This window comes from Bacillus rossius, chromosome 2 (genome assembly GCF_032445375.1).
Source record: "Bacillus rossius redtenbacheri isolate Brsri chromosome 2, Brsri_v3, whole genome shotgun sequence".
Classification (NCBI taxonomy): Eukaryota; Metazoa; Arthropoda; class Insecta; order Phasmatodea; family Bacillidae; genus Bacillus; species Bacillus rossius.
In genome coordinates, this window is record NC_086331.1 from 107283393 (window position 1) to 107307962 (window position 24570).

A 24570-nucleotide genomic window follows, 5' to 3' on the forward strand; every position below is an offset into this window, starting at 1 on the left:
CGGGTGTCTATACCGAAAAATTCTGAAACGTAACAATGTAACTTTAATACTTACCACTTTATAATACTTATTATTTAACGAAGCATATAATACTATAGATAATCCTTATTTCAAATATCAAACATTTAATTCTAAACATATTACTAAACATTTCTTTATATACTAAATATACTAAAATACTAATACTACTTATACTCACACAAATAATAATCATGAAATATACTATAGCTATCAATATAGAGTATTCCTAAAAATAAGTAGGTCTTTTTACTTGTTTTTAACCATAGTATAGAGGAGAGCTTTCCTTATAGAGCTATCACTTATTTTATAACTATAATAAACCATAAACATATGCCTATAAACTATCAATAATTTATTACTATACTGAAAATAGTAGTGTTTGCCTAAAAGCTACCACTATAAAAAAGGTCTATAAGCATACTCACAAACAGAAAATTAAAACACGTTTAATAAACAATTTAATGGATAGTGATTATTAGAAATTTCATGCTCATAACCAACTATCTTTCCATATATTACTATAAAGAATTCAAAAGTTATACATATTTAATAAACATAGCCAGCCTGAGCTAACCTTTCTATATGGATTTTTGTAATAAACAAGGAAGTGCTATATTTACTTATCACTAAAAGCTATACTTATAGTATAAGCATACATATTACTATAAGCATATTTTTTATGCATATCCTTGGGTGCACTATGCCACTTGATAATTTTATTGTGATGCCTTTTACTATTTACATTTTTGAAATGTAGTGCTTCCTGAATTCAGACAATGCCACCAGCCAGTAATATATAGTCCTTATTTATTTCATCATATTCGAAAACTGACTTCCTAGTCTAGTGGCTAACGTGTGTCTGCCTGCCAATTTGCGGACTTTGGATCGGTCCCGAGCAACCGCAACAGATTTTTACTACTAAAACTTACACGCTCTCGCTCTACATCAGTGACTCGTACTTTCAAAATGAGGAACGAACAATGAAGTCACCAGCAGACGCCTCTCATAATGGGGTCCAGGGAGGGAGGACGGATATGACGTCACAAGCAGCCAAGAATAACACCGCCGACTAGCACCTGCTTCTATGTTTAGTATGCCTCGCTCCTTCCCCCCCACCCCTTAAAGGGGTCTATGTTTAACATGACTGATCATTACCCCACTCCCCCCCCCCCCCTCATAGCCTAGGTAGGTCATCGTCATCAGAGTCCATCGTTCCCCCTATTTTAGGGCCATTTCTGTAAATTTAACATTACAAATCTCTTGCATTTGTGGTTGTTACAAACATTTTCAACTGATATTTAAGTGTTATATAATGGATGAAAAAAGTTGTGCAAGTGTTTGTATTTGTTATTACTTGAGCAAGTATTAACACAAATTATATCACTCTTAGTAAATATCTTTTTAAAATATTTGTGAAAGAACAACAAATGCAGAGAGGTAGAGTATTAAATTTATAGAAATAGTCCTTAACTAGTAGTAACGATGAGAAAATTTAAAAACAAAATCACCAAACTCCACCTTTTCCATAGTATGTAAGAGTAAGATATGTGTATTAAAGTCTAAGTCTATGAATTTAATATGGTTAATACTTTTATTGGTTTCTTCTTACAAAAATATTACGTGTTAAATTTATTAAATATAAATTCTCAGCTTGACTACATCTTGCTAGGATGTATGTAGTCTTAATGCAGCACTGTTTATAGGAAAAAGGCACTATGATCTGGGCCCGAACATCCTCCTCGCCCGGAACATCCTCCTCGCCCGGAACATCCTCCTCGCCTGGAACTTCTTCCTTGCCCGGAACCTCCTGCTCGCCCAGAAACCTTCTCCTCCTCCTTTGCGCCTAGAAACCACCTCCTCCTTTGCACCCGGAAACATCCTCCCTCCTCCTTGCCTGGAAACACCCTCCCTCCTCCTTGCCTGGAAACACCCTCCCTCCTCCTTGCCTGGAAACACCCTCCCTCCTCCTTGCCTGGAAACACCCTCCCTCCTCCTTGCCTGGAAACACCCTCCCTCCTCCTCGCCTGGAAACACCCTCCCTCCTCCTCGCCTGGAAACCTCATCCTCCTCCTTGCCCGGAAACCACCTCCTCCTCCTTGCCCGGAAACCACCTCCTCCGCCTCGCCCGGAAACCTCCTCCTCGTCCGGAAACCTCCTCCACGCCCGTAAAATTCCTCTTCCTCCTCCTCCTTGCCCAGAAACCTCCTCTACCTCCTCCTCCTCGCCCGGAAGCCTCCTTCTCACCCGAAACCTCCTCCTCCGCCGCCTCGCCCGACTCCCTCTTCGCCCGACTCCCTCTTCTACCCGACTCCCTCTTCTACCCGACTCCCTCTTCTACCCGACTCCCTCTTCTACCCGACTCCCTTCACCGGGACCCTCGTTACCTTGACGTCCAAATACTCCTCGGCCCGACTCTACTGCTCCTGGCTGATACATACCTCACACCCTTCACACTTTGAGTGCCACTCACTTTGCGGGACGTGACTCTTCTCCGCTTCACTCGAGTGCTCTGCACCTTTCTGCCAGGGTTTTTATAACCCGCAAAGGACAGCAAAAATCTCTGGTAGCCCGCATTGTGCAATGCTGGCGACGGCCTGCCTCTCTAGATCTCTCGGCGCCAGCGTGTTTCTGACAGTACTTACGCACTTGCCGGGCAAGGGGCGTTGCTAGCGAGCCACACCTCCCTTGGTCATGCCCATGCCCAGAGACTCGGTGGGTTTCCCCAGTAAAGGTGAGCCGTGTATATCCATGCAGACCGACCGTCTGCGCTTATCCCCCGCAACATTATTATCATGATAGCTGAAAAAAGAAGCCAAAGCTAATACACTAGGGTCTCGATAATCCGAGCTCCGATAATCAGAGTTCCCAATAATCCGAGTCAGTTTCGGGGATTATGAGAAAGAAAAAAATATGAATTTTGCAAACACACATACATGTAGGGACGGCCAGGGCTACGTTGAGGAGGAAGGCCTGATGGGGTGAGTTGGGTAAGTGACTGTACATAGCAGGTAGCGGCCCACCCCTGTCAGAAGTCGCAAGCATCTATTGTTAGAACATTGGGGGAAACCCCTTTTCTCCGTCGGCCTAGATCCTCCGCCCCCTCGTCACTTCCCCGCGTTCCCTCCAGAGGGCAATTTTTAGTTCCCATAAGTTCTTCGCCGTGAGCACATCTATGTAGTTACGTCCCAGTTCTATTACGAACCAGTATGAGTAAAAGAAAACATACTGAAATATCATTAAGTGATAAATTAGAAGCGCTGACGCGGGTTGATAAAGGTGAGCCGCTAAAAACAATTGCGCGTGATTTAGGAGTGAGTGCTGTTACTGTGGGTGACTGGAGGTGCAACAGACAGAAATTGGAGTTATGGCAAACTTAAAAAAATCTTTCTCAGGCTACAACATCCAGATCTCGTATGAAAAAAAGTGTGTACGAAAAAACAAGTGAAGCTTTGTTTTCATGGTTTTTAGCACAGCGGCAAAAAGGTGTCCCTCTTTCTGGGCCTATATTACAAGAAAAAGCGCAGTATTTTCGTAATAAATTACAAGAAGGTGAAAGCAATTTTAATGCCAGTAAAGGATGGCTGGATAAATGGAAAAAAAGATACGGTGTGCGGCAATTGAATATCACAGGAGAAAAGCTTTCAGCTGATGCTGCTGGTGCTGAAAACTATGTTCAAAAATTTCAAAGCATGATCGAAGAAGGGGGCTACACACATGATCAATTATATAACTGTGACGAGACTGGGTTAAATTTTAAAATGCTACCTGACAAGAGTCTAGCATCCAAAGACGAGATTTCCGCTCCTGGGCATAAAAAGAGCAAGGAACGAATTACTGTTATGCCATGTTCCAATGCCTCTGGGACACATAAGCTTCGTCCCTTGGTGATAGGAAAATCAAAAAAACCTAGAGCTTTTAAAAATGTAAATATGAACGGACTACCCGTCGCATACAAAAATCAAAAGAACTCGTGGATGAATACGACTATTTTTAAAAATTGGTTCTTCGAGGAATTTGTTCCTTCAGTAGAAACTTTTTTAAAAGAACGACAATTACCGAGAAAAGCACTGTTGGTTATTGACAACGCTCCATCCCATCCAAACGTAGAAGAGCTTTCAAGTGATGAAATTAAAACTGTTTTCCTGCCCCCAAATGTGACTAGCCTCATTCAACCTATGGACCAAGGCGTCATTGCGACAATAAAGAAAAAGTACAGACGCATGCTTCTGACATATATTTTGCAAGAAGAAGAAATTTCATTAGTAGATATGCTAAAAACAGTTAATATAAAAGACGTTATCTATTGGTTAGTTGATGCGTGGTCAGAAATTAAACAGGAAACTATACAGAAATCCTGGTCAAAACTTATAAAACCGAGAGTTTCACAAAGTGAAGAAGAAGAAACAGTTGAAGATGACTGTGATAATATGACTCTATTGAATTTAATGGTGGCTATCCCTGGCTGCGAAATGGAATCCAGTGCTGAAGAGGTTAAGAAGTGGTTAGACAGTGATGAAATTGAAGAATTGACAGATGAGAAAATTATTGAAATGGTCAACAACCGGGATGAGGACACCGAAAAAGACAAACAATGGGAAGAAGAAACCAACAAAAAAATTAGCCATGCAGATGGGTTTCTACGCTTAGAAAAGGCACTCGAATACGTGGAGCAGCAAGATGACGTCACGCCAAATGACGTAATGTTTTTTAAGAAGTGGAGCACACGAGCAGCTGAGAAGCGAGGAGCATTAAAAAAACAAAAAACAATAATAGATTATTTAAAAAAATATTAATTATGTATATATTTCTAATCTGCCTTTCAATATGTTTGTATTTTATTTTTATTAAAACATCGACATATGTATTAGAAATTGATTTTGCGTGTTTTTATTCGTATTTCCAATAATCCGAGGTTCTGATAATCCGAGTTGGCCCCGGTCCCATCCAGCTCGGATTATCGAGGTTCTAGTGTATTTATATTTCAAAACAGTTCAGTATCCTACAGTTCACAAACATGTCATTTAATTTATGACATGGTGGTTTTTGTTCTTATTAATCTTATGCAAGAGATTGTGTTATTGTGCTCCAAATAAGATATGTTATAAACTTTTAATTTTTTTCCAACAAATTCTCAAAAAATACAATCTAGCAGCCTGAATATTTTAATACAATGAAATAATGGAATCTATGGAATCTATGGAATGCAAATCAAACTGGATGCTTTAACTTATCTTCTGTTGTGATTGATATTATTCTCTATATAATTATACTTAACAGGTGAACAAGTGTAAACAAAATACAGTTTTTTGAAATTGTAATTATTATGGTTACAGTCAAACTCACTTAAATTGTTCTTTTAAAAACATACAGTTTTCTCTTACAGCTAATTGGAACTGGAAGTTTAGGCTTAAAGATTGCCTTAGTTGCAGGATTCCTTCAAAACTAATGCAGTCTACGACATGAATGCTTTGTACTAAAAGCAATTTGCACTTAAAGTATTTCCTCACAATGACATTTTTGAAATTCTGTGAACTAGTATGCTACTAAAAGTAAAATACACATCAAAGAGAGGGTCTGGTGGTGACGGTGGTTTGGGGTTGTCTGTAATCTTTGAGGTCCCGTTCATTGCCTTTTATCTGTAAAACAGGGCAACTTGAATACATAACTTAGTTTTTAACTTTTTTTCTCCAGAAATAAATAAAAATTTTGTCTTTTATGGTTATTTTTACTTCTTTGTTTTCATGTTAAGTCAGTACACTAGCTTACAAGTTGCACATTGTTTAGTAACCCGGAGGTCTCTTAGTTTCAAGTGATGGGATGACGACAAGTTTGTTAGCCTGTTTACGAACACTCCTGCTCCAAGACTACTGTAAAAGGAAAACATTTGGTCAGCACAGACAGTTTGGGTGTACCGGGATGTGTCTGTTACGTTACCAAAACATTGTGTACTTTAGCTTTGTGAAGCACCATGGTAAAGTTGTGTTTTTGGGATGAACAGTGTGCATCAATCACCTCTGTCACTCTCAGCACCTCACTTCCACACGGACAGCTATCAATATGTCTGGTCCCAACATTTTGTGAATTTATTCTGTATTTAGTTGCAACAACTTTTAAGATAGACTTTCCCTTGCTTTCTTGGTACATATAAAATGACATGAACAGCAAACACGCAATTTCCTTCTGTTATTTGCACAGCTGTTCCCTATATGTAAACTGGCTTGGTTCCCAAGAATTTGTTGTATAGTTATTTCTTAAAAAAAATAATTTTTAGTTTTTCTATTTATAAACTTATTTTGTGTTTTTAAATATGTGTATTTCTTTTTTGGATGTAGAAGGAATTGGAGAGACTGTCCGATGTGCGCAACCTTGTAAATCAGTTGTACGAAGCTCTAAACGTGGAAGAGCATCAGTTGAAAAAGGAGCGACAATTAAGCAAGCAATTAGAAGGCCTTAAGCTTGAACTGAAACCACTAGAGGAGGTCAGTCATAAATTAAATAAAGAAATAATGCTTTGTGTACAGGAACAGATATTTTAATGGCATGGTATTAATGCAAATAAAAAAATTCCATAGTTTTTTTTATTCTTGGTTTGTTTTGTACGCTGCGGAAATAGATCATAGATTTCGAAGAAAAAATGTGCATGGTTATAAATAGCCATATATTGAAAAAATTTAAAAAGAATGCTGCCTATAATGCATAAAATGTTACTTACCTGATCTTACCTGCGATTTAATGTTTGAAGGCTTAGCATTGCATGGTAATATTTTATCCCCTGATATTTATCATATGCAGTTATCCTTTCGCACCTTTCCTTTTTGGCTTACTTTTTATGATACAAGTGCTTCTCTTTAATTGCAGCAGTCTGTGTACATGTATTTACTGTATATATAAAACATATATACAAACCACATTTCACAATATTATACAATTATATGCATGTATTTAGTGTGTGTGGTGTTTGTGTGAATGTGTTTGTGATCCCTTTAATAGTTTTTTCAACCAAATAATGCATTTTCACTAAATACTATAGAAATATTTTTCCATGAGCATTGATACATATTTTTTAACTTATTAAATTGTTATTGCATTTACTTCTGAATGCAGAAGTTTGATACGTCTACTTGTAGATCATTCTCACTATGTTTTGTCATTCATATGATAATTAATTATTGTACATATGTATCTGCAGTTATTTTCCACTTTGACACTCTTTTCTGCAAACAGTTGGAATTCCTTACTGCTGAGTTAAGGTCCTGTTTCAATTCCTCTGCTGGGTTACTCTCTACCCCAAAAAACTTGAATATATGGCTTCATTCAAAATATGACAAATCGAGTAAAACTTTAAGCATTTTTTTACAAATTTTTATATATATAAACTTTTGAAAACAGTTTATACTTATGTTCTATCATTCCACTTTTACTCATATCTTTGATTTACGTTAATATTTGTATAAAACTTTGTAAAAGTAAAACCAGTTGTCTTCAGACTGTATCCGATATTTTATAGAAACATACAACTAAAGAAACTAACTAATTAATATAAAACTTCATAAAATATTAAATAAAATACCTAAATCAAGGTCCTGGGTTAGTTGTGTTGAGAATACCAGCAGAGTGTGCATGCATCCTACACATGCAACCTCGGATTGATCCACAACCAACATACAGAATGTATTCTTCATGCTCCCCGTACTTCGTAACATGTGTTATTTACCATGGGAGAAATACTAAGCATTTTCAAAGGAGTTATGTGAACTTGAGAAGAAAATTTAGTTGTAAAAATGCCAAACCCATGTCAGTTAGAAATACCTTGACACAGCATTGTAGAGCATGCAAAAAGCATCACTTTTGTCTACACTGTGTTATAATATATGCTTTGACTGCACATGATTTTCTGCCATTTTTTTTATGCCTGGTGTGAATATCTTTGGTCATACAGTCGTATCAGTGCATGAAACCATGTTCAACTTCAGTGAAATGGTAACTACATGAAGTATTAAATGATATTTACAATGGTGAATATTAATTTTTGTATAGTGTAAGAGAAATTTGCAACACTTCCATGAATCTCGCTGCTGGATTTAATGTGTGGGTTTTCTCAAGCTGATTCCATTGCCAACCACTCTACCAAGCATTTCCTCAACAATTGTAAAAAAATTTACTGTCTGTGTTTTTTTCTTAAGACAACATTTTTGTGGTTCTTGTGCTTTTTCATATCTCAAAATGTACTTTTTTCGAAAATGCTTTTGAGTGTGCTTCCTGGTAAGTTTGAGTGTAATAAATTATATTTGTCAACTTAGGAGGAATGCTAGAAAAAGAGCAAAGAACTGGCTCTTACATACCTTGTTCACTTAAAACATCTTTTCCCACTTTTTGCTGTTAAATTGTCAATACAGGAAACTGTCTCTTAGTTTTTTGGATGGTCCATAACTTTCACTTTAGTTAATTTCTTAATTGGTAAACATTACACACTTCTGTTTCTTATTGTCAGTTGAAAAAAAAAAGACTTTAAATTAAAACATCTAACTTAATAAAATCAAAACAGAACTAGATTTAGAATTCATTTATCCACCTAGGGGTTTATTCTAAGTTGCTCTGCTATTTTATCTTTTGATTTTGATGTAGACTTGTACAGACTGCGTGCTTGTGAACCTGAACCAATTAGTTTGACTGAAAATGGTTTAAAATGCTATTCTAAGCATACTATTTTTTCGAGGGCTCTCTCTCTGCATTGTTCGGGTTTGAAGTTTCAGACATATAATGTGGCAAAATGAAACACCCATTGTCTCTGCTTAAATTACCACCAAATTGTAACAATTTTTATAACCTCCACACTCGCACAACTCTGATTTTGCAAAATATGTGACAGCGTTTTTATTACTCGTACAATGGCATGTATGAATGAAAAATCATGCTTCTTTTTAACATGTAACAAGGGAAGTTTAGAGTGAAATTTCTTGCAGTGTGCCAATAAATTCTTTGATCTAAATTTGGGCAGTTAGAGAAGAGGGAAGGGCTACGGTAAACGGTAAATAGTGTTTCGCCAAATGAAAAATCCTACGCAATTTACACAAAGAAAATTTCTTTAAATCTCATATATCGAAACCTTTGTTATATTATACAGTTTAGTGAGACTAAGGATACCCGGCAAATTCATTAAGTTACTTTTTGTGAAATGTTAAAATAATAGGCTTATTAAAAGTTAGAAATAAAATATATACAGAGTGTATCAAAATTCATGTTACAACGCTTGAGGGTAGAAAGCTCTTATTATTTGCAATCATTTTTGCCAATAAACATGTTGCCGGAAACACGTAGTTAAGCCCCTGTAGTCCCAGAAAGAGTCAGGGTAGGCCACCCGTTGTAGAGTGCTATGTTGTGGATGTGCGGGCGTTCGAGTAGAGAAATAACCTTTTTAATCGTGGCACAGATTTTAATTTCACTCTGAAATCAATCACAGCTTTGGCTTTGTTTCACAACATTGAAATTGTTGCATACGTTTTAACAACGTGACAGCCTAAAGCAACGGCTCAAAAACACGTCCACCTTGAGCGACACAGAGGTGGCAACGGCGAATCATGTTTTCACGGATACGCTGGAGCATGTGTGGAGTCGTCCTTATGATTTCGAACGCTTCAATGATTCGCTGTGTAAGCTCTTCTAACGTTTCTACTGGCGTAGCGTAGATAAGCCCTTTTACGTAACCCCACAGAAATAAATCTAACGGGGTTAGGTCCGGTGACCTTGGCGGCCATGCGACAGGGCCCGCTCGTCCAATCCATCGGTTTGGAAATGTTTGGTTTAAATACTCTCGCACTTGCAGGGAAAAATGAGGTGGTGCCCCGTCATGTTGGTACCACATCACACGTCGTACATGCAATGGAACCTCTTCAAGAAGACCTGGTAGTTCGTTCTGAAGGAAGTGGAGGTATCCTGCACCGGTAAGTCATGGCGGAAGAAAAAAAGGCCCGATGAGTACGCCGTCAACAATACCGGCCCACACATTAACTGAAAAACGTTCCTGGCGAGCTGTAACACACGTTGCATGCGGATTATCATTCCAAACATGACTGTTGTGCGAATTGAGAATAGCGTCTTGAGTGAACTTGGCTTCATCTCTGAAAAAAACCGCTAACTCGGGGTTTCTCAATACTCTTCGAATGTACCAACGAGAATAGGTCATGCAAAGAGGATAGTCCGCCGGACCCATGTGTTGCACTTTTTGAAGGTGGTACGGGTACAAGAGTTGCTCATGAAGAACTCGCCAAAAAGGCATTTTGTCAGCGTCCATATCGGAACCTTCTGCCCTTGTGCTTGTATCCGGACTCTCCCCAAATCTCTGAAGTACATCTTCAAAACTGGGAGTGCGAACCCTGCGTGGAGCACCAGCATTTTGGTCTTGTGACGGCACATGTACCAGTATCACGCATTCGCTGAGTACGTCTTGTAAACATGGTGTGAGCTGGAATCCTACGACCCGGATATCGTTCTTCGTACAGATGACGGGCGGCTCGTCCATTTTGTTTAGCTTCCCCGTAAACAAGCAGCATGTCCGTGTACTCACTAAACGTGTACTCCATTGAGCTCCACTAAAACGTCGCCCTTTTCAGAACCACAGCAAAAGAAATGACACCACGAGTTTGCTTGTATGACAGAACAGTCAACGACAGACCACCAGTGATATCAAAACACACTGCGACACTGCAATGTCACGCTGCGCAGTGCTATGGCACGGCACGAAGGGAAGAAAAGAGGTGAGGGCGCCACCAACGGAAGTAAAAAGGGGTGGGGGTCAGCATTCGACATCGTACAGTCCTCTCGAGCGCTGCCCGGCGTCGTAAACATGTAATTCACCACAGCATCGTCTGTCTCGCACAAAGCCCAACGGGTTGCCTACGCTGACTCTTTCTGGGGCTACAGGGGCTTAACTACGTGTTTCAGGCAACATGTTTATTGGCAAAAATGGTTGGAAATAATAAGAGCTTTCTACCCTCAAGCATTGTAACATGAATTTTGATACACTCTGTATGTTCACAACATTTATGATGCATTTCTGCCTAAAATTACTCTGCATTTTTAAACATGATGTGGTAATTTGTATTGTAAAAGTTTTAAAATAGCACACACATACACACACACACACGCACACGCACACTATCCAGACATTTAGCCGAGTGGTTAGGGTGATAATTTTACGAATGGAAGGAATGTTGATTTCCAATCTCTAACAAAATGCAAAGTGATGAAGGTTTTATTTTCATCCAAACAAAAAATCTATAAACAATTTTAAGGTGTTTTTTTTTCTATGCAACACTAAAGTGTTGAGCATATCATGTGTGCCTTTTCTTCTTTATAAGCAATCTCCAGTATTCTCACGTGACAAACTGTAGCCTTGTGACCAATTTTTTCTTTGTTTGTTGAAATTTTAAAAATTGCTGCTTTGAAAAGTTTAACTGTAAAACTAAACAAAATATTTAAAAACTTTCAAAGCTGTACTTTACTGTTTTTTTTGTTTGAAATAGAATGAATGATGTATCTCATTAAAGAAAAAAAATATAATAGCTGTGTCGTCTCCCAATATTGGCAATAAAGTAAGGCATGACAAACTCAATACTTATAATCTAGGTGCCTTGAAATTTAAGTTTTTATTTGTTTAAATCAAATTGAAAGATTTTATCATTAGAAAACATTAAAAAAGATCAATGTGTTGGTGAATCTAATTCATTAATACTTTCACCCAGATTTTCATGTTGTGACATTTACCCACCCAACCATTTCTGCCTTTGTCATGAGCGAGGTAAATATAGTATTATTACTTATATGCATTAGAATAATAGTTACTAGTTACTTAAAAAAGAAATATGTGAATGTGTTTTGATTCATCTTAGGAATAGTGTGAATAGTGCCTGATCGATTAATCTGTGAATATTCTGCTCATATGTAATTGTTACCACCATGCTTCTAATCCGCCCTGTTTAAAATCAAGTTGCTGATTGTGAAGTTGAGTTTTGACAGCACAGTAGCCACCAAGTACTCTTGACCAGTAGTCAACGACAAGCGAAATGCCACTTGTAACTTATAACATCACAAATCTTCCGAGAATCATAATTAACGACCAGGAACTTCTTTCCGAGTAACTTAAAATAAGCCCCCAGCACATTGTTATGATTCATGCATGTTTCTAGTGTAGTCTTTACTAAACAACGCTTTTCCAGCAGAAAAAAAACAAAATTTAAGTCAACCTAACTTTTGACCATAATTCTTTGAACTGTTAAACAGGTTTAATTAATTTTATTAAATAGTATCGTAGCTAGTATTAAATAGCTTTCTGAGAATACTACCCATTTTGCTCATACATTGACGTTTGTCAACCTTAAAGAATATAATTTTTACTATTTATTTTTGTTTAGACTTATTGTTTAGGTTTTTTTTTAAATAAAATGTAAATTTACAAATTTTCAATTTGTTTGCAACAGTGAAAATTAAAATGAGCATGACAAAAAAAAGTTTAGGTATTGGTGAAAATTTTTGTGATATTTTAGATTTTTCATAGTTTTTTTTTAATTTTAGAAAATTATATCACCAAGTAGGTACAAGAAAGTACGGAGTACACTTACATTAAGTACAAGAAATTTCTCTAACAGTATATAGATTTTATAATTGTTGGATCTTTTAATTGTTTCTGAAACTTTTGGAAAATTGTTCCAAGATTTTCGAGATGACATTCGCCCAACAGGAGGTACCGCACATTATGAATACAGTGGCCAGCTGATGGGACTAGTGACTATATTCATGGTCATCATTCGGTTCTGTGTTTTGGTTTTGGACTCCCATAACCATTCTAATTCATTGTACATAGTATGTTTAAAACACTAGTCTCAAGTGATTTCAGATGTATCCATAAATAAAACTTTATTTGATGTTCAAGGATTTGTAGCAGCTTATGATCAATTTAATTTTTATTTATATTTAGTGCTCAAGTAGAATTACATACTAGAATAATAATTTATTCAAATAGCTAATTTGTCACTGAAATATGGTTATATTGATTATGTTGATGAGCATAATAATTTCCTACTTCCGTTGATAATATTTGCTAAAGATGTGTCTTTTTTTTTTTTTGCAGAAAAGAAATGAACTGGATTCGATGGCGAACAGGCGAACAAATATGCTCACTTGGCTGGGTTTGGGACTGATGTCTGTACAATTTGGAATATTAGCCCGTCTTACTTGGTGGGAATATTCGTGGGATATCATGGAGCCCATTACTTATTTTGTGACCTATGGTACTGCCATGGCTGCCTATTCATATTACGTCCTCACAAAACAGGTCAGTCGATTTGTTATTAGCAGTAGAGTGCCTGTTGCTTTACTTCTAGTTGGCTTTATCATAAAATTATACTTATAGTGTTTTTGCACGAAGACAAAGAGGTTGCAAGGAAACTTGTAAACAAAGACCAAGGAATGACACGAATATCAATGGGTGTAGTTACATGTTGCTAGAAGGTGCTGCCTTCGTGAACACTCAGACATGCACTAAGATAGAACTTTGTGTTGTATACTTCTTTCCGCAGTTTGGATACTTGAGCTTTCAAAAAGAAACCGCTCTGTATATTGGAAATAGATGGACAAAAATGAGTGAATTAATCATGATTTAACATCTCAACATTGGGGTGACTGGAGATGATGAAAATGATGAGATGAGAATGGAGAAATGACAGAATGAACCCACTGGAACATCCACCATGTTCTCACTTGCAAGTCCACGTGTGACTGCCGGGTGGAGGCGAACTGATCGGCCACTCAACCACCGTAGCTGATTTTTTATTCACCTTGTTAATGAGCTGTAGAGCCCAAACCAAAATTAAAAATGAAAAAACCAAATTAAATCGCTGAGTTAAAGCATGAATCTTGTAAGATTTTCATGATTGTAATAGATGCAGAACCCCAAAATTAGTGAAAAGAAAAGAGCTTTTTTCCACCATTGTTATTACAAAATTTGCTTGTTTTGCTCTGTTTTATCAAGTTTAAAACATCTGAAGAATTTGTGGATTAAAGACTTTTTCAGTCTACTACAAGGCGTTTCTTTTAAATATTTATTTTTGTTGTGCACCAGTGCTTTCGCTTATTTAATTCATATTTTTTACAGGAGTATATACTGCCTGATGTGAAAGACAGACAACATTTGATCATCTTCCACAGACGTGCTCGCAAACTTGGACTGGATCTTCAAAGATATAATGATCTTAAAGATAATATTTCCAAAATAGAAGCTGACCTTCAACGTTTACGAGATCCACTTCATATGCATCTTCCTGTTCATCAAAACTTTCTGAATTCATCAGACGAGCCTAAATCAGCTTTTCAGCGTGCCCAAGAACAATTGCGATTACTTGTAAACAAAACTAAATGATTACGACCTACCTCATAAGGGGAGCAAAAATAAACTGTTGGCTAATACGTACCAGATTTTCAAAAGAAGTTTGTAGATAGTTGATACAGACATAAGTGAAATGGGAAGTTACAAGAAGCCCAATGTATTTTGTTTTAACTATCTTTAATAGTGAACAAATTCCACATAAAAATAATACACAAATACCGTGACATAGTTATGTCAGTTTGTAAGTCTGATGGAATATGACATCAAAGTTAAGCTAAGTTGTGGTTGAGCAATACCCCATTTACTATTAAACCAAACAGGCATTTTTGAATATGTATGTACTCCCATAACTTTAAAAAGTATGTTTATGTACTTCTGCCTTTTTGTGCTATTTGCAAAAAGGATTTGAGGCTTTACATTCTCAGGTATAAAACTAGTATGTAATTTGTCTATGCTGGTATTTTGTATTGTTTTTACATTAAACTATATTTATATGTCATTAGTACATGTAAGTATTGAGTTAAATTTATCATTGTAAAATTAATATAACAAGTTATCTCAAATAAAAAAATATAAGAATATTTAAATTTTCAATAAAATTTATTGTATAATACGTCGAAAAGGGCCCTAAAATTTTTCAGCTTAAAATTTTTATATTTTCAGTATTTAAAGAAAGTAATGAAAAGTGTATGCATTATGTCAAACTTTAGAATATATGTACATTATCTTTATCATAAGAATACTTTTATCACCTGTAAAATTACTTATCTAGAAAGAGGCATTACATATTGTTATGTGTTAGTCTCGCCTCTTTTTCCTTCTCATGCATGTGAAACACCCTGGCTTATTCTATAGTGTTAAGTTATAAAATGAAAACATGAAAGATAACTTCTGAAACCTGTCTTCCTTGTGCTCTTTACAAATACCTATACCTGTAACCAGGTTTCGTTACTGTCTTTTGTCAATACCTTCCATATTGTAATACCCTTGAAATTGCTTCATGTACTGTTAGTGTAATCTAAATCTTGTGTAATGGAATGTAGTATTTCACATGTTTGTGCCCAGAAAGTTTTCAGTAGAGCACTTATTTTAATGGGCTCCTAATCACTTAATACTGATTTATTTGCACAAATATTTCTGTACTTGAATTCGGGCAGACTTATAAGTAGCTCTTCAGCTCGACATTTGCTATTAAGGTCACATTGTGAGCTCTCTTGTTACTCAGTGTATTTTCGTAGAACTGTTACCATCCTTCTATGAGTAGTAGTACTCCATTATGATATATTCCAGGAATCTTTGTGGGCTGCTTGTGAATTTTGATGGTTAGTCCACAATTGGTAGGAAGTTTGGTTTTGTTGCAGATTCATGTTTAGCAGACCTTTACTTTTATTGTAGGTTACTTTTGTTAATGGATGAGTTTTATGTAGGCCAAATAGGTGATTAGGCATCCACAAATAATGTTTACTATTCCCTAAAATAGTTTTGAGTTAGCTCATGGACTTGTATGAAAGTAAGCATTAAAAATATTTATGTTTTCACTTAACTCAATACAGCTTAGGTAAGAAATTTGACAATGATAGACCAAAATACATTAGCTTCTGTGGTGGAGTTACACAAAAAATTTGTCCAGTTCACCAGTAATGAAAACTGAAGATTTTTAATGTCAGAGAAATTTACTCAAGCATTGAAGGATTATTCTGCAACTTGAGTGTCTGGTTTGGAAAGTATTGAACAGTATCAGTAGTTTTTATGTTAGGGCAGTTACTTAACATACAGTTTTTACTTTTGCCCAATATTAAAATAATTGCCATGATCTCCAGAAATTATTACTATTATCAAATAATTGATAAGACTAAAGTTTGTTGTTTTTGATCATCTCTAAGGATAACCCATATTTGTAAATTTTAGCAGATTTAAATTTTATTAATTATTTTATTTAAACATCATTTTTAATCATTTAAAAAATATCTAAAATGTATTTTAGTGAAATTTTTTTTACAGTAATGCATATAGTTTTGAACGAAATAGTTCTTGATAACTTAAAAAATTTCCATTGGGCCAAATTTTTAATATCCCTGCAAAGCTATGCTTGGCTTTGACCAGAAAAATCAATTATACCGGTATGCAATAATTAACATTGAACATTTACGGATATGACAACAATATACTGGATAAGCCAATACCGGTAATAATTTTTTTTATATATGCAAATCATGGGGGGGAAAAATCATATATTTTGACTTTAAAAAATTTATGATCAAATTATCTTTTCCCACACACACACACACACACACACACACACACACACACACACACACACACACACACACACACACACACACACACACACACACACACACACACACACACACACACACACACACACACACACACACACACACACACACACACACACACACACACACACACACACACACACACACACACACACACACACACACACACACACACACACACACACACACACACACACACACACACACACACACACACACACACACACACACACACACACACACACACACACACACACACACACACACACACACACACACACACACACACACACACACACACACACACACACACACACACACACACACACACACACACACACACACACACACACACACACACACACACACACACACACACACACACACACACACACACACACACACACACACACACACACACACACACACACACACACACACACACACACACACACACACACACACACACACACACACACACACACACACACACACACACACACACACACACACACACACACACACACAATATGTGTGTGTGTGTATGTATAAATTTTTGTACACAAAATGTTTACGTTACTAAAATCTTTACTTAATTAAAAATTGCTGATAGAAATAATGTTTAAAAACATATATTATATTTAATACTTAAACATTTTGTACATTCAGTACATAATTATTTATGATACAAAATATTTTATTTGTAAGTATTTTGTAATAATTTGAACTTCATCACATTAGCTAATCTATATATTTTTACTTTCAATCTTATTTAAAACATTTCAAATTTTAGATACAAATTTAATCCATGAAACAATTTACTCTAATGTTACCATAAATTATGTTGCTATGAAATTATGATATACATTTGATTGCTTTATAAAAATTTTGACCTTTTTACAAATTACTATTGGATGGCCAAGAAAATGTCTTGTTAAAAAAACCACTTAACAAATACGTATTACACTTTCTTTTTCCTGTGTATATGCAGAATCAAAAGGTTGTGCTTTGCCTGTGCAGTCCAAAATAATTGTATTTATTTACACTATCTTTGTAACATAGCAATAGTGTGAATGAAGTCAAATGACTTTAACAATGCTACATGATTGGCTATAGTTTACTTTTCAAGACTAAATTTACAATAGTTATCTGCAGTGTCACAAAAAAAAGGCTGTAAAAACTGAAACGAATTTGTTTGTAATACTATTGATAATGATTTGTGATAATCTAGTGTGCCAACGGAGTCCCACATACATAATTTAAAGTAATTAGCAAATATTTTATCAAATGTGATATCCAATTTGTAAGAAGTGTTTTATCTTAACACATAGTTGTAATTTATTATTTGGCAATTCTTTCTACATTGAATTGTATTTATTTTAGAAACAACACAAGATAGAAGAAGTAGTAGTATGTATTTTTTTTAAAAAAACTTGAATTTTTTTATTGCATTATGTAAACAAAAAAATAAAATTATGTTTATAATGATTAAATGTAATAATTTTGTAATGTTTCTTTGATTTGGACTCTCATTATAAATTTATACCAAAGGAACATTTCTGTAGCATCTATCAATTCTTTGACTGAAGAGATATCAGTCTATTCATGTGTCGATTCTTTTCTACTTATAACATTCTGTACAATAACATCTTAACTTATTAATTAGTTCATAAAAAAACTTTGGTTAAAATGATTGAATATTTCATTAAAAAAAGTTGATATAACTTTGGAATATACTGGTACCATAAATTACAGGAATAATTAAAGAAATATTTATTTTTAAAAATAATACGTTTATATGTGTAATTTATTACAATTATTTTTATTCAGGCATGCTTTAAAAATTTTGTAAATAAGCAAGAAAATGTTTCCAAGTCTGTACTAAAAGTAAAATAATTAATTCCTTTTCACAGTGACATAATCTAATAAAGAGCCTTGTTTTCTATAATTAATATTATTTGGTTTCCCTTATGCCAGACTTCTAGGCTTGTCCAGAGGTGCTAGTCATAATGTGATTTTGATATAAAATTTCAGTTTCTGCTGAATTTCACTCATAATTCCTTAAAGTGACTTTTGAATAAATAAAACATTGATTTTTTTTTTTTTTTTTACAGAAAAACCAAAGTCCAGCTGGTGAAGTGATATTTATTATCAAAACTAATTAATCTAAAAACTGAAAGAAAAACATACTTAAAAAAATTGTTTAGTAGATATGTTCTCATGCATTATTGTGCTATTTGGCAGTCTTCATCTTTGAATTGTTTTCACAATTGATTTATTTTTAAAATCAAAAGGTGGCCCTGTAACAATAACAAAAAATTATAATCATTTGATTTAATGCAGTAAAATTGGTTTGAACATCACAAAAGTATAATTATATGTTCATTTCAAAATTTTCTTTAATTATCATGCACTATATGTATTAAAATTGTTTTAAAAAATCAGTATACTTAATTTACCACTTAACAAATGTAAAATTAGACTTCATCCACTGCAATAAGACCCATTTAAGTTACTACACTCTACTACTATTGTTACACTTCACTCTCTCTTAATGACTTGTGTAACTGGTGGATCTTTTAGTTTCAAAAGGCTGAACAAAAGGAAAACAATAAGGCGTGATCTCGTATAGGTATAAGTACCTCTATGTTTATTTAACTCTTAATTATATTATAACATTTGATAAATTGGTTGACAAATAAATAAAATTATTAAATTACATTAAAATATATTACAATTACCTAATTTAAAGAATGGGCCGGCCCTAATTAGAAAATTACCATTAAGTTTCATTGGACATAATTAAAATAGAATCAGAAACAATAAACAGGTTAAGTTTTAGAATCCCAGTGTGAGCACTTAGAGCGATAGTCCCGAAAGAAAAATTTCTGGTGTTCCGATCTTTTCAACGTCTCAAAATAACTGTTATTCTGAAGATATAAAAAAAAGCTGAAGGACCGGAGGTTTGACGTTTGCTGGCCAAAGTTGAGATGTTAACAAGACGTCAGGGTGCCTTAGTCATCCTAATTGCTGGAGGAAGGACTCGGGGGTGGTGTTGTTAGGTCCGCATCCGGCCCTTGGACCCTGTCTGTGAACAGGTCCAACTCAAACATGATCAGAACTGGTTCACAGACAGTTAGCAAAATAGGCAGAAAATGCCTTCTAACAACGATGATGGCTGGGGAATAAAGTTTATCAAAAACTCACCATATAGGGAGATGACTTCTAGCGTCAGCCAGGGTGCAGAGCTCGCGAACACGCGGTTGTTGCGGACGTTTCAATCATTTAAAAAAAAAATATTATGAGGTATTATTAACGAAGTATGACTACTTCTACGAGGTATGCAGACTGATTAATTACTAACTACTAATAGTTGTAGGGACAGCATCCCTTGCCTAGCTGATTAAATTTTTGAACAACGGCCGGAGTGAAATCACAATGTGCGGCTCGCCGACAATGCGGCGTGGTCCGTCTACCTCGCGGCACGAAGTAACTTTGGGGCAGCAGCGACTCGTAATTAAAAGACAAAGTCAATCAAAAGTAAGGGGGGAGACTTCAGCTTCCGGACCAAAAGGTTCCGAAGATTTCCGAGGGGGTGATCGAGAAATACTGACTTAGATATCTCAAAGTTGGTGGTACTGGCCGATGTCAGCGCGACCTACTGAGGGGTTTCCGAAAGAAGGAGAGATCGACTCACACGAGGCGACTGCTAAAGTATTGGGCTTATGGAGGGGACTAGTGCAACACTCTGGTGGCTCGGAAATGAACTACGGGGCACTGTTTGTTGCGTGAGGCGCCAGGGGGCAGGCGTTTAGCGGTATTCAAACACCCAGGGGAAATAACTTGCAACTCTGCCACTAGAGGGCAAATGCGATACATTCGGAGACCGATAGGTGTCCGTGAGATTGGGCCGGTGTTGACGGCCGGCCATTGAACTGGGACTGGTTCCCTTGAAAGGCTGTGGGGGGGGGGGGGGAATGTGCTGCTGCCATCGGGAAAATCTCTCTGCAGGGGCCCACGTCGTGCTGAAACGTAAGTTAAGGCGACCCGCGGGTGTGTCTGAATTCGCTCGCGTAAGACTGCCCGCGGGTGTGTCTGAATTCGCTCGCGTAAGACTGGCTCTCGGAACCTAGCTGCTCTAATAGCTTGCAGGACATAGCACTTCTTGTCACGGCTCAGAGGATAATTACAGGCAACGGATGTGCACCAAGCCGGGGATAATACGATAGCACTTGCTGGGTCATTAGATGGTTGGCAAAATTAGATTTAATGCTGGGAAAGATTGGGGAGACTGGCCTGACAAAGATTAAACGGGAGTGTACAGGAGGTGGAAAAAGTTTAAGTTCTTGCAGCAAAAAATGACTTTTTCAAAAAATTCAAATTTAGAATTGTGCAAAAAATACTAATTGGCAGCACACTATGTCACACTTAAACCCCTAACCCACTTCTTACTTGCACAGTACCCCAAGAGCGCAGGTTCTAGTGTAACTGCAGCAATATTGAAATATGAGTTTCTGAATAATGCTATCTGTAATTTTCAGATCAAAATGTTTTGGATAGTATTACAATTTTATGAAGAGTACAACAGTAAAGCTTATTTGCATTCAGCAGGTCCCTAGAAGTAAAATAGCTCACAGCCAATTACTAGTATACTTGGCTACCATGCCCGAACCAATAAGCCTTCCAAAGTCATTCCTGGAATGTTTTGTGTTTACTACAGACCCAATAAGCAAAATACACCACAAATAAATTACAAGCACATGAACAAAGCATCTCCAAACCACAGTAGTTAAACTAGCATATCTTTACTTCAGCCAGTTGTAGCTGCCTACCAAATTATTGACTTAAATGCTTTTCTTCAAACAACATAGGTATCTTTTTGCTTCGACTAGACTTTTTATTTTGAAAATTTAGTAAAACAACAGCAACTAGAGAAAATTAGAATTTTAATGAGTGATACAGAGGGAATTTCGTACATAGAAGGAAACACTTCATGGAAGGCAGGGAAATGTATTCAAGAGAAAGCACTATCACATTAGATAAACCTAACACGTTGTTTAGTGAAATTAGTGCATGGGGGAAATAGTTCATGGAGAAACATAGGCCCAGTGACCTTGTGTAGGTAACATACACTTAGTACTACACCACATGTGAAGAGAATCATAAAACATAGCATCCAACTTGAGTGCACCAAAGACTTTTTTAACATCGATTTTACAACCTTTACAACCAAATTTTTAATGGTTCTCCATAAAAATTTATATTTGAATTTAAAAGTAAACAGTAATCATAAATGCAAATGAGCCCATGAAAAAGATCTTGATCTTCTGTTGGTTCGCCAGCCAGCACAGGGCTCTAGTGGAGAACTTCCTGGAGGACATGAGTTGAAGGAAATAGTGGTTTATACAACATGCTCCTTTGTGCATCCCCCAGACATCCACAGGCTACACTGAATATTTCATACAAAATGTTAATGCATAGCAGGCAAGCCATTTGTGTTGATTCATGGCAGTCACGAGTAGAAATTTCAAGGTTTGTACCTTGTCGAACTTCGAATGTTGTTCCAGTGAAAATAAAGGTAGGTAAAACTATCTTGAAGAGAATGATCTCGTGGATTTTTTGTGCTCAGAATTGAAACAGCTATTGAAGACTGCAGAGCAGCCATACTTGCATTAAACGTGACGTCGTCCGGGCCTGCGGCCCCTTTGAGCCCGATATGCCACCGCCCAAACACCACCACCTTCTATTCAAACCTCCCGCTAACGAGTGCGTCATGTGTGTGTGTGTGTGTGTGTTGGTCGCCTGGCAAGAGGGCGCTTAGCTGCAGTGCGCCGCACCCCTGAATGTAATTTAATAATATTGTTAACCTTTCTTTTTACCCATAAACAGTGCCACGACGAGTTAGTCAAGTGAGTGTCTGTTGTTTTTTAATGTAATATTTTTTGTAATAAAGTAAGTGCAAACACGGCCAAGGACGCTCCCTAGTGGACGACAACGTAACTAATATATAACTTTATTCAAACTAATTTCCCACATAAGTAATTGTTACAGACGGTCTGGTCGTGGATGTGTGTATGTTAATTTTATAAAGAGTTCATGTTATTCTCTATAATAACCCAGGGCACGCAGTCGCAAGGATGTTAACGGTAATTGTGTTCGGCGCGAAGGGCGCCATGTTTCCTGCCGCGAGCCTTGTCTCGCCCCAGTCTCCTTCTACAGCCGGCCGAGAGCGGACGTCTCCGCAGAGACCCCGAGGACATCACCGTTGTCTCACCGATAAGTAGTTCTGTTAATTTAAATAATTCGAATCGTTTTCTTCTTTATCCTTGGGGCCTCTCTCGGTCGGTGGGGCTGTTTAATTATTAATTTTAATACTCTCAGGAGTTTTTTCACCACCTTCGTTTTACGTAAAAGTTTGAGGCGGCCACGTGTGTGGTCTGCCTCCTCAACTTAAACCGATTCGTGCCTCGGGCGTTTTAACTGTGCCCACTCACGTGGTGGCGCCCACGATTTATACCACTAAGTAAAAAACGTAACACCGGTACGCCCTCAAACGAAACCGTCCAACTTGGTGCAGAGACAGAGGTGTTCTGTACCGACTTTCCCCCAGAAACATGTGTGTTTTTTTTTCCTAAGTGTCATCTTTCCCCTTTTACTTCATGACCTATCTTCTTAGTAGCCTTTCCCTCCCTTCTGGCTTGTTAGATGATTTTCACGCAGACAGGTTTTTATTCTGTATGTATTTAAGGGTACAAGAACCCGCACTCGTTTGTGATCTGCAGGTGCAGCTACACGAGTCAATAGTAATTTAGGGCTTCCATGGGTACGGCACAAATAATTACGTGGTCTTAACCTGTATTTTCATTGTTGGTGAGATGTCTGATGGGCACTGCCAAAATTTAGAGTTTCACACTTATAGTGTTTGTATATTAAATATTTTGACCCCCTCCCCTCCTGGAAGTCTTGGTTTCAGATAATCGTTTTTCACGTGTTGTGCGCAAGTCTTTTGCGGCATGGTTTTCTGTATTGGCATACCCGGGTGGTCAAGACTGCTAAAAAAAATTTTGGGCTTGACATTTTGTTGAGCCCTGTCTTGTTGGTTCTGTTATGCCTGGGCAATGATTTTATATCACTGTGCTGAAGGTGCTTAGTGTCATGTCTTCATGTGTGACCATAATTTTCAGTTCAAATTACATCAATTAATGTGGAATATTTATGTCTTTACATGTTTGCCCTTAATTCCGTAGCGACATCGCAGTATCCACTCTAACTTCAGTACAGAGAAGTGTTAAGCATTTCCTATTTGTATCACATAACTTATGTACATATCTATCGCTCAGTATTGTCTTAATTGTGTATTTAACTCTGTGGCATTGTGCTGGTTTCTATAGGGTTTTATTATACATGATGAGCATGACTTGCAAATGTTTCCAACAGAATACAAAGTGTCACAAAGTGCTTGTACCCTGTCATGGTAACACACACTGTAGAGTTTTTGCCATTTCCATTATAAAATGGTAATTCTCAGAATACTAAGTGTTTGTAGGCACCAGCATAGATGCACGTAAGATGCACTGCATCATACTTTCATTCAAAATGTTACATACGTTTCTGCCCAGATTAAAACTGTTGTTCCTTAGCTACCTATTATATTGCCAAGATCTGGCAATGTTTTAAATAATCACTGGTCCTATTACATATAGCTCAGGAGAAGGCAAGATTTTGGATTGCAGACGGAGCATTGAGCAGCAATCCTGCTTTGAGGTCGCTACTTTTATCATCTCATATTAGTACTGTAAATACCGTATAAACCCACGTACCACCCGCACCTTTTTTAAAAAAATCAGTTTCGAAAAAGTAGGGTGCGGGTGT

At 36.7% G+C, this 24570-nt stretch overlaps 1 protein-coding gene across 2 annotated transcripts in view; it reads left to right on the forward strand.

The window, feature by feature from the left end:
* Positions 1-18647, forward strand: part of LOC134529581 (calcium uniporter protein, mitochondrial) — a 126522-nt gene extending 107875 nt beyond the window's left edge. Inside the window, exons 5-7 of one of the 2 annotated variants that reach the window (XM_063363818.1) lie at positions 6354-6500; positions 13148-13351; positions 14171-18647. In XM_063363818.1, the coding sequence (XP_063219888.1) occupies positions 6354-6500; positions 13148-13351; positions 14171-14434 (615 nt within the window). In that variant the 3' untranslated portion in view covers positions 14435-18647. The remainder of the gene's footprint in view (positions 1-6353; positions 6501-13147; positions 13352-14170) is intronic. The other variant, XM_063363820.1, reaches the window with a different exon arrangement.
* The last annotated feature ends 5923 nt before the right edge of the window (positions 18648-24570 follow it).